Source organism: Felis catus, chromosome A2, assembly GCF_018350175.1.
Source record: "Felis catus isolate Fca126 chromosome A2, F.catus_Fca126_mat1.0, whole genome shotgun sequence".
Lineage (NCBI taxonomy): Eukaryota > Metazoa > Chordata > Mammalia > Carnivora > Felidae > Felis > Felis catus.
Genome location: NC_058369.1, coordinates 105,560,529 through 105,577,841, shown reverse-complemented (window position 1 = coordinate 105,577,841; position 17,313 = coordinate 105,560,529). Strand labels below are relative to the sequence as shown.

The 17,313-nt window shown below is 39.4% G+C and overlaps 1 protein-coding gene across 6 annotated transcripts in view; it reads left to right on the top strand.

Annotated features, from left to right (window-relative positions):
• Positions 1-17,313, top strand: part of VWDE (von Willebrand factor D and EGF domains) — a 111,554-nt gene that overhangs the window by 21,140 nt on the left and 73,101 nt on the right. For 3 of the 6 annotated variants that reach the window (XM_023250402.2, XM_023250401.2, XM_023250399.2), the window contains exon 1: positions 5,228-6,584. The exons of 1 other annotated variant lie outside the window; for it this stretch is intronic. In XM_023250402.2, the coding sequence (XP_023106170.2) occupies positions 6,518-6,584 (67 nt within the window). In that variant the 5' untranslated portion in view covers positions 5,228-6,517. Of the gene's footprint in view, positions 1-5,225; positions 6,585-17,313 lie in introns of those variants that run through there. 2 more of the 6 variants (XM_045052428.1, XM_045052429.1) reach the window with 1 other exon arrangement.

Below are 17,313 nucleotides of genomic sequence, written 5' to 3'. Positions count from 1 at the left end.
GTTCGTGGGTTTGAGCCCCATGTCAGGCTCCATGCTCACAGTGCAGAGCCTGCTTCAGATTTTTCTCTCTCTCCCTCTCTTTCTGCCCCTCTCTCATGCTTTCTCTCTCTCTCTCTCAATAAATAAATTTTAGAAAAATTAAAAAAAGAAAGTATCAGATCCCAATTTTGAATCAAATTTGGTCTAATATAATAACATTTGTTCTTTTTTCCCATGTCATGAGAATTCATATGTATGCATAAGATTTAATTTCCCAGTACCTAAAATGTCAGGAAATCCAGAAACTTAATTTTTTTCTTCTAACATTTTCAGCATTCTAATTGAAATTAAAATCTAAATTTCAGTCTAATTGAAATCTCAAAGGGTTGCTGATAAACAAATCACTCATGAAAAAAACTGCTAAAATTTTTAGAAATATTGGCAATATAAGAACCTGAGAACCTTTCGGAGATTGACTTCAAAACTTATCCCAATTTTATATGAATAAATCTTTACGAGGTTTTACTTTACCCCATCTAATATCAAATAAAATGCTTTGACATTTTTTTTAAGTAATTGGTTTTGTTTTTTAAATCATGACTTAAGGTATTATAACAATTTTACCAGTAAAGTTTCAAAACTAAGTTATGTAAAAAGCCAAGAGACTTAATTTTTTGATCAATCTCTGAGGGATTTTTATTTTGGAGAAAAACATATATAAGCTGAGAACACACATGTGATTACAAATTTGCTTTCACTCTTAAAACAAGCTTGTCTGGAGAACAATATGGAAATTTCTTTAAAAGGAAACATAGATTAATCATATGACCCAGCAATTCCATTCCTACAACTCCATCTAAAATAGTGAGCATATAGGTACCCACACAGACTTACACTCAAGTGTTCATGGCAGCATTTTTTGCAATGACCAAAAAGTGGAAACAACCCAAAATGTCAATTGATGGCTACCCAAAATAGACTGTATCCATACAATGGAATATCATTTGTCAATAAAAAGGAATAAAGTGCTGATAAAACTACAACAAAGATAATCTCAAAAAGTGAAAGAACCCAGTTACAAAAGTACACATATTCTCCATTTTTATAGAATGTCCCAAAAAAAGGCAAATGTATAGAAACAGAAAGGAGATTTGTTGTTGCTTAAAATTTGAGGTTTGAATGGAGAACAACCACAAGTTGAGATGAGGTCTATCTTTAGAGCTATGGAAATGTTCAGAAATTAGACTGTGGTGATGTTGTGCGGTTATGTTTTATACAGTAAAAACAGGTGAATATTATGTAAAGTACATCTCAATAGAGCTATGGTAAAAAAAAATCATTTTGTATTTTATAAAATCCTGGCTTATTTCAGATTGGATTAGGGTCAGTGGGACAGTTGGGCAAAAACTAAATTTACTGACATTTATTAGATTTTGTTCATAAATCAAACTATCCATTTCCTAAATAATGAAATTCCTTCTCCAATATTATCAAATGTTTCCTCTGTAGTTACAGAATTTAATTACATGTTACAAGTTATAATTGTGAGGCTCAAAATGCTTCATGATTTAGAAAGGGATGGTAATCATAAATCATATAAACAAAAATAGAAATGTTACATAGCTTGCCCACCTGCTACAACATTTTATTTAAGTCTTATAGAAGAATCTAAATAACATTCAAGTATAATCATGACGTTTACTAGGCAGACATTTCGGTTATAAAGGCATTTTATAATATATACTTCTGATCCAAACTATTACTTATGTATATGAATGGCTATTGAAAGGGATAATATACACCTTTTCCAACTCCCTTCAAAGGAACTTTAGTATTCCAATTTCATTTTGTACATCACATTATGGAACATATTATGTTGAAATAAGTTAATTTCTTTATTAAAATAGCTATTCATAAAAGTTGCTTTCATTTCATAAAAATGAAAGAAATCTTTGAAAAGTAATTTCTCTGAATTCTGTTTACTGATCAACAAGATAGGAAAACTGCTTAGCTGGTAAATCTTATGCTACCATGTCTCAATTTATGTGGTTTTGCATGACTGATTGACGTGTAATCAATTTGTTAACCTCTGTGAGTTTATGTTCTGTAAACTTAATCACAGTTTAAGCCATTTCTACTCTACGGAACATTTCAAGAAATGTCCTTGGAGCTGGTAATGTTGAGATCTGTTTAAATAAAGGGCTTGCTTTCTGGCTGATGGGTGAAAGATTCATTCATTTTATTTAATTTTCCCTATTGTGGCAAAATATATATAACATAAAGTTGTCATTTTAACTATTTTTAAATATACAGTTCAGTAGCATAAGTACATTCACAGTATTGTGCAACAGGTATAACTGTCCATCTCTAGAAGTTTATCTTTCCAAATTGAAACTCTGTAATCGTTAAATAGTAACTCCCCATTGCCCCTGCCCCCGCCCTCAGCCCTTGGGAACCACCATTCTGTTTTCTGTCTCTATGAACTTCACTGCTCTGGGTACTTCACATATGTGGAATCATACAGTATTTATCCTTTTAACTGGTTTATTTCTCTTAGCATAATGTCTTCAGAGTTCATCCATGTTTATATTGTATCAGAATTTCTTTCCTTTTTATTTATTTATTTTTTTTTAATTTTGTTTTCAACGTTTATTTATTTTTGGGACAGAGACAGAGCATGAATGGGGGAGGGGCAGAGAGAGAGGGAGACACAGAATCGGAAACAGGCTCCAGGCTCTGAGCCATCAGCCCAGAGCCCAACGCGGGGCTCGAACTCACGGACCGCAAGATCCTGACCTGGCTGAAGTCGGACGCTTAACCGACTGCGCCACCCAGGCGCCCCTCTTTCCTTTTTAAAAGTGAATAATATTCCATTGTATTCATATTCCATACATTGCTTACCATTCATCCATCAGTGGATACTTGGATTTCATCCGTGTTTTAGCTGTTATGAGTAATGCTGCTTCAAACATAGACGTGAAAAGATTGATTCTTATAACCAGTATTCATGCCAGGCAGTCAGCTCCCCTCTCCCAGCCTTTCCACCTTATTCCCTAGAGGCGTGCCATAATAAACATTATAAAATTCACAGTTAATGGATGTTCTCAATAAATTTTCTTTACTGTTTCAAGTCTCTAGTTCATTCCTCATTAAGAAAGGATTTGCTGTTGCTGGGAGCAAAATGTCTGTTCCATTTGGTGTGTCTCTTTGGGAGCAATAACTTCCTGAATATAAACTGAGAGCCAAAGCCAAGATACTAATTTATGAAGCTCAAGTATTGATTTGGGATGCCATTATCTCCCCCTGATGCTATTTCCTGTTAACCCTCTCCCTGGCTAGATAGATAGATAGATAGATAGATAGATAGATAGATAGATAGATGTATCTGGGAAAGAGCCAGACTCTTTTATTTAGTAAAATACATACTGGCCAAGGAATTCATACGAGCTATAAATGTGTATTTTCAGTAAGTTTACTCCAAATTATCCTGTACACTGGCATAAGGTAACACTGAGAAACTATGCACCTTTATATAATAACAAGATATAAGAAAAAGTATAATTATGTGGTATTGCACCTTTGTTTTATTAACCATAAATTATAATGTACATTCATTTTAGTTACTCTGTGCCAGAATCTAAGTGCTTTCTCTTCAGACTCATCCTCCAGACCATTCCTCACACATATATACACTTTAGTTTCTTAAACTCTGTGGAGTAGGTATTATTATCATCATTCCCACTGTACAGAAAAATGAGGTTAAAAGAGATTAAGTGTGATGTCCAAGTTACACAGCCAGTAAATAGGTAGCAGATCTAGGATTACAATCCAGGTGTCCTGACCCTAAGGTTTGTGCACTTAATAGCTGTGTCTTTCTGCCCCCTGAATTTGGGGGGTTTTACCCAGACAAGCCCATCATCATTTTGCAAAAGAACCTGACAAGAGCAGAGTTATTTTCTTTAAAAAAAAAAATCATCATTTGAAAGTTTCTGTTGGTGGGCTTTTTTCTTCATTCTGGTTATATTGTACTTATTAACCCTTGGCTTCATTTCATCTTTCCTCGGACATTCTGTATTATTTCTGTCTCTTGGTGATATCTATTGCATTTTACTAGCGCCATCGATATTTACAGTAAGGGTACCATATATCCATTGTTTTTTTTCTCCTTTTCAAAAATAAAGTTAAAAATATTTGAATCTTATACCAGTTTTGATGTACTTCGCCAGATACATATGAAAACATTATTTTTATTACCTTTTAGTTTTTTCCACAATCTTATAACTAATTATTATTTGGTATATTTTTCCAGAACCACACCAGTTCAAGTAAATGTTCCATTGAGATTTGAAAAACATTTTAAGAGCACTTTTGTTCCCATTTTAACTCACATACATCAAGGAAAATTGGTTCTTTGTTAACAAGCCTATTGTAAACTCATCAAATAGTATTCATAAGTCAAAACCTGAAGGGAAAAATAGGACCCACTGTACTTTAAATTGTGTAATCAGGGTTTGTTGGAAATTAGGTAAGTAATGTCCTCCAAGAAAGTATAAAAGTTGGTTGTATTTCTGCACATATTGCTGGACAAAAATAAATTATAAAAAGCCTATTGTAATTAAATCTTGATTATAGCCTTTACTTTATTCCTGGTTATTTCACAAATAGTCTGAGACAGTTGATGTTTACTTTTCTGTTTCAGTTTTATTAGGGCTTTATAAGCTGAAGCAAAAAGACATACGTTAAAAATATCTCAGGGTTGGGGCGCCTGGGTGGCGCAGTCGGTTAAGCGTCCGACTTCAGCCAGGTCACAATCTCGCGGTCCGTGAGTTCAAGCCCCACGTCAGGCTCTGGGCTGATGGCTCAGAGCCTGGAGCCTGTTTCCGATTCTGTGTCTCCCTCTCTCTCTGACCCTCCCCCATTCATGCTTTGTCTCTCTCTGTCCCAAAAATAAATAAAAATGTGGAAAAAAAATTTAAAAAAAATATCTCAGGGTTTTCATTCTGCTCACCTTATTCTTCCATAATTAGGCCCAAAGATGAAAATCATCTGTCCAACCCCACCAAAAAGTTGTATTTCATTTTTGTTTTACATTGGATGTCTTCATTGCATGTAAAAGGGGGCTACACGTTGCATAACAAAGATGTTTTTTCTCCCAAAATGAGTTAATACTTACACTTTGGAAACAAAGTTAAAAATTTTTAATTGTAATTTCTCTTTCAAATAAAAAAAAATATAAACTATTTTTAAAATAACTTCTTTATGCATTTGGACATCTTCTGCCTTTACCACCATGCCTCATCCAAGCCTCAGTCCTCCAGATCTATAGGTGGTACTGTGGCCTGAATCCTGGAGCCCATCAGGACCTTGGAACTACCTTCTGTTATCCAGTGTCTTCTTTCCTCTCAAATACCAGCTCTGAAGACAAAGTGCCAGGTGATAGATAAGGTTCTTGAGAGAAAGGAGACTTCCAAAGAAAACCTAGGAAAGTGAGGTTTCATTTAATGACATAGAAGGATGCAGAATCAGGGTGCCTGAGTATCTCAGTCATTTAAGTGTCCAGTTGATCTCAGCTGGGGTCTTGAGCTCAGCATTGTGAGTACTGCGTGTGGAGCCTACCTAAAAATATCAGTTGTTCCTTTTTTTAAAGGTGGGGGCCTGCTCCCTCTGCAGAACCAACCAGGCATGTGAAGATAACTTCACATTGGACACCATCCACAAGGCAACCTTGGGAATCATGGGACCATATGTTGACCATATCCTGAGTCACTGGGTCACCACTGAGCACCTGAAAAAAATTTGGGGATCACCAGCAATTACAATGGCTAACTCCACATGTTTGAAAGTCTCCATGTCCTCCCTCCCACTTCTCACAACTGTCTTAAAAGCAGAGGAAGAGAGCTACCAGTGTTGTGCCATTAATCTCCACTCCCTCCTCCCATCCTTCATCAATGAGGCCTGAGGTGACAGGAGCAATTTCTGAGAAGCATATGCTCCTCTCGGGGCAAACCAGCACCCGCAATTGCGAGGTTAAGAATCCATCTACAGGGATAACCACGGGCACTGCCCCTTCCAACAGAACCTCACAAAGCTGCTTTTATTGGAGATCCATCTGAACAATTTCTAGGATTATCAGTTTTTCTTAAAGCGTTGTTAAGACAGTGAGACTCGAGGTGCCAAGCTATATCCCGTGAGCTTGCCCTGGATGTACGACTGCCTTTGAGATCCAAGGTGGTGGGTGTGCTACAGCCTGGACCCTGCAGGACCTGGTCTCCCCGGGAAAAGGTGGGCGTGGCTTTCCGATGGACGGGCGGGGCTTCTGTGGGAGGAGAGTCGCCGCCGAGGGGCTGCGCGGAAGACTCTCGCTTGTGTCCCAGGAAAGGACAGCTGATTCCCCCAAGCGGGGACATGCAGCGTCCCTGAAGACTGAGCAGGAACGGATTGAGAAAGTTCTGTGATAGGAGGGCTGAGGTGTCCGCAGCCTGCTTACACCCACGGCCCGGGCCCTGCGACGCCTGGGACCCCAAGTGCGGCGGCAGCGATGCTTGGCCGAGTCTGGGCTCTGGCGCTGGCGCTTATGCTCCTGGCCCCGGGACAAGGTTGGCGAGGTAGGGTTCAGGCGGAAGGGAGCGCTGGGGCGCCACTCGGACCTTAGGGAGAAGGGGGCTGACTTCCTGGATGACACTGGAGCGTCCTTGTGCATCCTATGGCCGCATCTGATACTTGACCCTCACCGACCTCTGCCCTGCCCTTCTGCCCTCTTTGGTCCGTTTGCAGCCCTTCGGCTCTGTGTGATTTCTTCGTGCTCAGGAGTTTGTCGCCTCCTCTTCTCCCGCTCTAGGACCCTCAGTCCTGTTAGTGTTCGTCGGTTCTGTTTCCTGCTGATATCCTGCTCTTTAAGGTGTCTACTGTAAGAAACTTTTGCTGGATTTGCCAGCATCCTATTGGCAAGTGGAGCCGAATTACCCGCAAAGAGTTAAGTTCCAAACTGCTGGACATCTACTGCACTCCCACCCCACCGCTGGAAATAAGTAATTGATGAACATTTTATCTCTACAATAAATCAATACGTTAAGTTCTGTGTATGATATTTTAGTATATCTGTTACAATCCCTCTTGCTGCTGTAGAAGAGATCTCTACGAAGAAAATAGCACCACTCCTGCATCTTTAATCCATTAAAAAGAGGACAGTTTAGAATACAGGGAAGTTAAAACATTAGTTAGGTCTTCCTGATTGCTTTTTGTGGGCGGATAGTTGGGAATATTAAATGAAAGTGACTTATTATATTGTAAATTTCCTTATATGTTTTCAGAAATCTGATCTGTGTATATCTGCCCCTTGAAAAAAAATACATTTGTAATTGCTTAGGGTATAATTTAGTCTTATCATCTTGTTGATCTCAATGTATGTTACTAAGGTGAATTTGCTTTGTAAAAAGAGGAGGGGGGAGAGAAAGCACTTTCCCATGTAAAATTTTAAAAAGAATATTAAAACCCAATATATTATTTCCTGAAATGATACTTTAACAAGGTGTCATTAGTCTGTACCTTCTTTCGTTTGCTTTCAGATTCACTAGATTTTCATGAAGAACTGTTAAACATAAAAAGCATTAAATATGCATTTATTATAGTTAGATAAAATATTTCCAGAAAAATGACTAATATTTATAGAGAGTATCTGCTTCAATGTTTGCCATACAGCACAAAACCCCTTGTTGCCTTTATATAATAGCTTTATAATTTCCCTACTGAGGGCAAATATTAACCCTTACCAAGTTCTAAGTTCATATGTTGGTAAAGTTGATAAGTTTTTTATATCTAATAAAGATGGAAGGAGAGAGGAATAGAAAATATTATTTTTTTCAAACAGCTTTATTGAAATACAGTTTATTGTACCATATAAGTCACTCATTTACAGAGTGCAGCAGTTACTGCAGTATGCAGTGGTCTGCTTTTTAGTATATTCACAGATATGTGCAACCACTGCCGTCAGTTATAGGACATTTTTATCATCTGAAAAAGAGATACTGTACTCCAGCTTTCTGTCCCCTCTTCCCTCCATTACCGTCTCACCTTTGCAACCATAGGCAATCTCTGATCTACTTTCTGTTCTATGGATCTGCCTATCCTGGACATTTTAATAAGTGGAATCATACAGCAGCCTGCCTTTTGTGACTGACTATTTTCACCTAGCTTTATGTTTTCAAGGTTCATTCATATTGTACTGTATTTATTTTTTTTTTTTATTTTTTTTTTTTTTAAGGGCGCAAGCATTTATTTATTTATTTTTTTTTATATGAAATTTATTGACAAATTAGTTTCCATACAACACCCAGTGCTCATCCCAAAAGGTGCCCTCCTCAATACCCATCACCCACCCTCTCCTCCCTCCCACCCCCCATCAACCCCCAGTTTGTTCTCAGTTTTTAAGAGTCTCTTATGCTTTGGCTCTCTCCCACTCTAACCTGTTTTTTTTTTTTTTTTCCTTCCCCTCCCCCATGGGTTCCTGTTAATTTCTCAGGGTCCACATAAGAGTGAAACCATATGGTATCTGTCTTTCTCTGTATGGCTTATTTCACTTAGCATCACACTCTCCAGTTCCATCCACGTTGCTACAAAAGGCCATATTTCATTTTTTCTCATTGCCACGTAATATTCCATTGTGTATATAAACCACAATTTCTTTATCCATTCATCAGTTGATGGACATTTAGGCTCTTTCCATAATTTGGCTATTGTTGAGAGTGCTGCTATGAACATTGGGGTACAAGTGGCCCTATGCATCAGTACTCCTGTATCCCTTGGATAAATTCCTAGCAGTGCTATTGCTGGGTCATAGGGTAGGTCTATTTTTAATTTTCTGAGGAACCTCCACACTGCTTTCCAGAGCGGCTGCACCAATTTGCATTCCCACCAACAGTGCAAGAGGGTTCCCGTTTCTCCACATCCTCTCCAGCATCTAGAGTCTCCTGATTTGTTCATTTTGGCCACTCTGACTGGCGTGAGGTGATACCTGAGTGTGGTTTTGATTTGTATTTCCCTGATAAGGAGCGACGCTGAACATCTTTTCATGTGCCTGTTGGCCATCCGGATGTCTTCTTTAGAGAAGTGTCTATTCATGTTTTCTGCCCATTTCTTCACTGGGTTATTTGTTTTTCGGGTGTGGAGTTTGGTGAGCTCTTTATAGATTTTGGATACTAGCCCTTTGTCCGATATGTCATTTGCAAATATCTTTTCCCATTCCGTTGGTTGCCTTTTAGTTTTGTTGGTTGTTTCCTTTGCTGTGCAGAAGCTTTTTATCTTCATAAGGTCCCAGTAATTCACTTTTGCTTTTAATTCCCTTGCCTTTGGGGATGTGTCGAGTAAGAGATTGCTACGGCTGAGGTCAGAGAGGTCTTTTCCTGCTTTCTCCTCTAAGGTTTTGATGGTTTCCTGTCTCACATTCAGGTCCTTTATCCATTTTGAGTTTATTTTTGTGAATGGTGTGAGAAAGTGGTCTAGTTTCAACCTTCTGCATGTTGCTGTCCAGTTCTCCCAGCACCATTTGTTAAAGAGGCTGTCTTTTTTCCATTGGATGTTCTGTCCTGCTTTGTCAAAGATGAGTTGGCCATACGTTTGTGGGTCTAGTTCTGGGGTTTCTATTCTATTCCATTGGTCTATGTGTCTGTTACTGTGCCAATACCACGCTGTCTTGATGATGACAGCTTTGTAGTAGAGGCTAAAGTCTGGGATTGTGATGCCTCCTGCTTTGGTCTTCTTCTTCAAAATTCCTTTGGCTATTCTGGGCCTTTTGTGGTTCCATATGAATTTTAGGATTGCTTGTTCTAGTTTCGAGAAGAATGCTGGTGCAATTTTGATTGGGATTGCATTGAATGTGTAGATAGCTTTGGGTAGTATTGACATTTTGACAATATTTATTTTTCCAATCCATGAGCAGGGAATGTCTTTCCATTTCTTTAAATCTTCTTCAATTTCCTTCATAAGCTTTCTATAGTTTTCAGCATACAGATCCTTTACATCTTTGGTTAGATTTATTCCTAGGTATTTTATGCTTCTTGGTGCAATTGTGAATGGGATCAGTTTCTTTATTTGTCTTTCTGTTGCTTCATTGTTAGTGTATAAGAATGCAACTGATTTCTGTACATTGATTTTGTATCCTGCAACTTTGCTGAATTCATGTATCAGTTCTAGTAGACTTTTGGTGGAGTCTATCGGATTTTCCATGTATAATATCATGTCATCTGCAAAAAGCGAAAGCTTGACTTCGTCTTTGCCAATTTTGATGCCTTTGATTTCCTTTTGTTGTCTGATTGCTGATGCTAGAACTTCCAGCACTATGTTAAACAGCAGCGGTGAGAGTGGGCATCCTTGTCGTGTTCCTGATCTCAGGGAAAAAGCTCTCAGTTTTTCCCCGTTGAGGATGATGTTAGCTGTGGGCTTTTCATAAATGGCTTTTATGATCTTTAAGTATGTTCCTTCTATCCCGACTTTCTCAAGGGTTTTTATTAAGAAAGGGTGCTGGATTTTGTCAAAGGCCTTTTCTGCATCGATTGACAGGATCATATGGTTCTTCTCTTTTTTTTTGTTAATGTGATGTATCACGTTGATTGATTTGCGAATGTTGAACCAGCCCTGCATCCCAGGAATGAATCCCACTTGATCATGGTGAATAATTCTTTTTATATGCCGTTGAATTCGATTTGCTAGTATCTTATTGAGAATTTTTGCATCCATATTCATCAGGGATATTGGCCTGTAGTTCTCTTTTTTTACTGGGTCTCTGTCTGGTTTAGGAATCAAAGTAATACTGGCTTCATAGAATGAGTCTGGAAGTTTTCCTTCCCTTTCTATTTCTTGGAATAGCTTGAGAAGGATAGGTATTATCTCTGCTTTAAACGTCTGGTAGAACTCCCCTGGGAAGCCATCTGGTCCTGGACTCTTATTTGTTGGGAGATTTTTGATAACCGATTCAATTTCTTCGCTGGTTATGGGTCTGTTCAAGCTTTCTATTTCCTCCTGATTGAATTTTGGAAGAGTGTGGGTGTTCAGGAATTTGTCCATTTCTTCCAGGTTGTCCAATTTGTTGGCATATAATTTTTCATAGTATTCCCTGATAATTGTTTGTATCTCTGAGGGATTGGTTGTAATAATTCCATTTTCATTCATGATTTTGTCTATTTGGGTCATTTCCCTTTTCTTTTTGAGAAGCCTGGCTAGAGGTTTGTCAATTTTGTTTATTTTTTCAAAAAACCAACTCTTGGTTTCGTTGATCTGCTCTACAGTTTTTTTAGATTCTATATTGTTTATTTCTGCTCTGATCTTTATGATTTCTCTTCTTCTGCTGGGTTTAGGCTGCCTTTGCTGTTCTGCTTCTAGTTCCTTTAGGTGTGCTGTTAGATTTTGTATTTGGGATTTTTCTTGTTTCTTGAGATAGGCCTGGATTGCAATGTATTTTCCTCTCAGGACTGCCTTCGCTGCGTCCCAAAGCGTTTGGATTGTTGTATTTTCATTTTCGTTTGTTTCCATATATTTTTTAATTTCTTCTCTAATTGCCTGGTTGACCCACTCATTCGTTAGTAGGGTGTTCTTTAACCTCCATGCCTTTGGAGGTTTTCCAGACTTTTTCCTGTGGTTGATTTCAAGCTTCATAGCATTGTGGTCTGAAAGTATGCATGGTATAATTTCAATTCTTGTAAACTTATGAAGGGCTGTTTTGTGACCCAGTATATGATCTATCTTGGAGAATGTTCCATGTGCACTCGAGAAGAAAGTATATTCTGTTGCTTTGGGATGCAGCGTTCTAAATATATCTGTCAAGTCCATCTGATCCAATGTCTCATTCAGGGCCCTTGTTTCTTTATTGACCGTGTGTCTAGATGATCTGTCCATTTCTGTAAGTGGGGTGTTAAAGTCCCCTGCAATTACCACATTCTTATCAATAAGGTTGCTTATGTTTATGAGTAATTGTTTTATATATTTGGGGGCTCCGGTATTCGGCGCATAGACATTTATAATTGTTAGCTCTTCCTGATGGATAGACCCTGTAACTATTATATAATGTCCTTCTTCATCTCTTGTTACAGCCTTTAATTTAAAGTCTAGTTTGTCTGATATAAGTATGGCTACTCCAGCTTTCTTTTGGCTTCCAGTCGCATGATAAATAGTTCTCCATCCCCTCACTCTCAATCTAAAGGTGTCCTCAGGTCTAAAATGAGTCTCTTGTAGACAGCAAATAGATGGGTCTTGTTTTTTTATCCATTCTGATACCCTATGTCTTTTGGTTGGTGCATTTAATCCATTTACATTCAGTGTTATTATAGAAAGATACGGGTTGAGAGTCATTGTGATGTCTGTATGTTTTATGCTTGTAGTGATGTCTCTGGGACTTTGTCTCACAGGGTCCCCCTTAGGATCTCTTGTAGGGCTGGTTTAGTGGTGACAAATTCCTTCAGTTTTTGTTTGTTTGGGAAAACCTTTATCTCTCCTTCTATTCTAAATGACAGACTTGCTGGGTAAAGGATTCTCGGCTGCATATTTTTTCTGTCTAGCACCCTGAAAATCTCGTGCCAATTCTTTCTGGCTTGCCAAGTTTCAAAAGAGAGATCAGTCACGAGTCTTATAGGTCTCCCTTTATATGTGAGGGCACGTTTACCCCTTGCTGCTTTCAGAATTTTCTCTTTATCCTTGTATTTTGCCAGTTTCACTATGATATGTCGTGCAGAAGATCGATTCAAGTTACGTCTGAAGGGAGTTCTCTGTGCCTCTTGGATTTCAATGCCTTTTTCCTTCCCCAGTTCAGGGAAGTTCTCAGCTATTATTTCTTCAAGTACCCCTTCAGCACCTTTCCCTCTCTCTTCCTCCTCTGGGATACCAATTATGCGTATATTATTTCTTTTTAGTGTATCACTTAGTTCTCTAATTTTCCCCTCATACTCCTGGATTTTTTTATCTCTCTTTTTCTCAGCTTCCTCTTTTTCCATAACTTTATCCTCTAGTTCACCTATTCTCTCCTCTGCCTCTTCAAGCCGAGCTGTGGTGGTTTCCATTTTGTTATGCATTTCGTTTAAAGCGTTTTTCAGCTCCTCGTGACTGTTCCTTAGTCCCTTGATCTCTGTAGCAAGAGATTCTCTGCTGTCCTGTATACTGTTTTCAAGCCCAGCGATTAATTTTATGACTATTATTCTAAATTCACTTTCTGTTATATTATTTAAATCCTTTTTGATCAGTTCATTAGCTGTTGTTATTTCCTGGAGATTCTTCTGAGGGGAATTCTTCCGCTTGGTCATTTTGGATAGTCCCTGGCGTGGTGAGGACCTGCAGGGCACTTCCCCTGTGTTGTGGTGTATAACTGGAGTTGGTGGGCGGGGCCGCAGTCAGACCTGATGTCTGCCCCCAGCCCACCGCTGGGGCCACGGTCAGACTGGTGTGTGCCTTCTCTTCCCCTCTCCTAGGGGCGGGATTCACTGTGGGGTGGTGTGGCCCGTCTGGGCTACTTGCACACTGCCAGGCTTGTGATGCTGGGGATCTGGCGTATTAGCTGGGGTGGGTAGGCAAGGTGCACGGGGGCAGGAGGGGCAGGCTTAGATCGCTTCTCCTTAGGTGATCCTCTTCAGGAGGGGCCCTGTGGCAGCGGGAGGGAGTCAGATCCGCTGCCGGAGGTTTGGCTCCGCAGAAGCACAGAGTTGAGTGTTTGCGCAGAGCGAGCAAGTTCCCTGGCAGGAACTGGTTCTCTTTGGGATTTTGGCTGGGGGGTGGGCGGGGGAGATGGCGCTGGCGAGCGCCTTTGTTCCCCACCAAGCTGAGCTCTGTTGTCAGGGGGCTCAGCAGCTCTCCCTCCCTTTGTCCTCCAGCCTTCCCGCTTTCCGAGCAGAGCTGTTAACTTATGACCTCCCAGACGCTAAGTCGCGCTTGTTGTGGGAACACAGTCCGTCAGGCCCCTCCGCTTTTGCCAGCCAGACTCGGGGGCTCTGCTTGGCCGGCGAGCCGCCCCTCCGCCCCGGCTCCCTCCCGCCAGTCCGTGGAGCGCGCACCGCCTCGCAGCCCTTCCTACCCTCTTCCGTGGGCCTCTCGTCTGCGTTTGGCTCCGGCGACTCCGTTCTGCTAATCCTCTGGCGGTTTTCTGGGTTATTTAGGCAGGTGTAGGTGGAATCTAAGTGATCAGCAGGACGCGCGGTGAGCCCAGCGTCCTCCTAAGCCGCCATCTTGCCGCTTCTTCCCATATTGTACTGTATTTAGTACTTCATCTCTTTTTATGGTGGAGTAATTTTCCACTCTAAGTATTTACATTGTACATTCATCAGTTGATGAACATTTGGGGTGTTTACACCTTTGGGCCACGTTTTTAAGTTTTTATTTATTTATTTTGTGGGGGGGGGGGAGCAGAGAGAGAGAGAGGGAGAGAGAGAATCCCAAGCAGGCTCTGCATCATCAACATAGAGCCTGACTAGGGGGACTCAAACTCTCGAACTGTGAGATCGTGACCTGAGCCAAAATCGAGAGTCGGTGGCTTAACTGACTGAGCCACCTGGGCACCCCCACCTTTGGGCCATTATATGTAATGCTACTGTGAACATCCTGGTACAAGCTTTTGGGTGCACACCTGTTTTCATTTCTCTTAGGCATGGATATACCTAGAAGCATGTTTATTACTGGAATTACTGGATCATGGAGTAATTCTGTTTAACCTTTTGAGGAACAGCTAGTTCCAAAGTGGCTGCATGTTTTATAGTCTCATAGAAGTGTGTGAGGGTTCTAATGCATCCACATCCCAGTTGACATTGAGATTTTGATTTTAGCCATCTTATTTCGTATGAAGTGACATTTCTTTGTGGTTTGATTTGTGTTTTCCTGGTGGCTAATGATGGCAAGCATTTTTTCATGTGTTTATTGGTACCAGTATGTCTTCTTTGAAGAAATACTACTCAGATGCTTTGCCGGTGAGTTGTATGAGTTACTTATGTATTATAAATACAATTATCTTACTAGATATGTGATTTGCAATTTTTCCCCATTCTCTGACTTGTCTTTTCACTTTCTTGATGATGTCTTTGAAGCATGGGAGTTTTTAATTTTAATGAAATCCAATTTATCTATCATTTCTTTTGTTGCTTGTTTTTTGTTGTTATTTCTTGGAATCTATTGCCAAATCTAAAGTCATGGAGATTTACCCCAATGTTTTTTCTAAGAGTTTTATAGGTTTATATCTTGTATTTAGGTCTTTGATTATACATTTTGAGTTAATTTTTATATATGGCACAACATAAGGGTCCAAGGTTATTATTTTACATGTGAATATCCAATTTTCCCAGCACCATTTGTTGAAAAAGACTGTTATTTCCCATGAAATGACCTTAGCACCTAGGCTGAAAATCAGTTGAAAACCATAGATACATACATGGGTTTATTTCTGGACTCTCCGTATTATTCACTGATCTGTGCTTATCCTTTTTTTTTTTTAATGTTTATTTATTTTTGAGAGAGAGAGAGTCAGAGCATGAGCAGGGGAGGAGCAGAGAGAGAGGGAGACACAGAATCTGGTGCAGGCTCCAGGTTCTGAGCTGTCAGCACAGAGCCTGACACGGGGCTTGAACCCACAGAACGTGAGGTCATGACCTGAGCTGAGGTCAGATGCTCAATGGACTGGGCCACCCAGGCACCCGATCTATACTTATCCTTAGTCACCATGATGCTATTTTGATTGCTGATGTTTTGTAGTAAATTATAAAATAGGAAAATATAATTCCTCCTATTTTGTCTTTCTTTTTTAAGAAATGGTTTAGCTATTCTGGGTCCCTTGGAATTCCAAATGAATTTCGAATTAGTTTGCCAATTTCTACAAAGGAGTCACATGGTATTCTGATAGGGATTCTGATAGGATGAACCTTCTTGTTAATTTGGGGCAGATTGCAATCTTAACAACATTAAATCTTATGATCTAAGAATGTGGATCTATTTCCATTTACATAGATTTCTAATTTATTTCAACAATGTTTTGTGATATTTAAATTTACACTTTTTTATTAAATTTATCCCAAAGTAATTTGTTCTTTTGAAGCTATGTAAGTGAAATCATTATTTTAAAGTTTATTTATTTTGAGAGAATGAGAACATGCATGCACGTGAGAGGGGAAGGGACAGATAGAGAGGGAGAGAGAGAATCCCAAGCAGGCTCCACACTGTCAGCACAGAGCCCAAAGTGGGGCCCAATGTAGGGCTCAATCTCACAAACTGTGAGATCATGACCTGAGCCAAAATCAGGAGTCAGATGCTTAACTGAGTGAGCCACCCAGGCACCCTCAAATCATTTTTTAAATTGCATTTTCAGTCTATTCTTTGCACATGTGTAGGAGTATAATTAAATTTTGTATCTTGATTTTGTATCCTGAAATCTTTCTAAATGTGTTCATTATAATTTTTGTATGTGTGGGTTTGTTAGGAATTTTTACATAAAAAATCATGTCATATGTGAATAGAGATAGTTTTACTTCTTCTTTTTCAATCTGGATTCCTTTTGTTTATTTATCTTTCCTAGTTGTCAGAGTTAGAACCTGAAATACCATGTTGAATAGAAGCAGTGAGAGCAGGCATTCCTGATCTTATGAGAAAGCATCCAGTATTTCTTCAAGTATGATGTAACCTGTAGGGTTTTTTGTAGATTGTCTTTATCAGGTGGAGAAGTTACATTCTACTCCTAGTCTTTTTATGTATGTGTGTATACACACACACACACACACACATATAAAGAGTGTTAGATTTATCTCAAATGAGTTTTTCTGGATATTGAAAATCACTTATGGATTTTTATTTTTTTATTATATCAATATGGAATATTATGTTGATTAGTTTTTGGATGTTAAATCAACCTTGCACACCTGGTTGAAATTCCACTTGGTCATGGTTTATAATTCTTTGTCTAATTTCTAGATTCATGTTGCCAATATTTTGCTGGGGACATTTGCATCCATATTCAAAAGATACATAGGTCTGGAGTCTTCTTTTCTTGTGATACCTTTTTTCTGGTTTTGGTGTCAGTAATACTGGGCTCTAGAATGAGTCTGGAAGTGTTCCATCCTTTTAATTTTTTTTTAATTTTTTGAACTTTATTATATATAGAGATAGAGAGAGTGCAAGCAGGGGAGAGAGGCAGAGGGTGAGAGGGAAAGAGAGAGAGAGAGAAAGAGAGAGAGAGAGAGAGAGAGAGAGAGAGAATCCTAAGTAGACTCCACACTCAGCATGGAACAGGATTCGGGGCTCAGTCCCACGACCCTGTGATCATGACTTGAGCCGAAATCAAGACTTGGATGCTCAACTGACTGAGCCACCCAGGTGCCCCTAGTA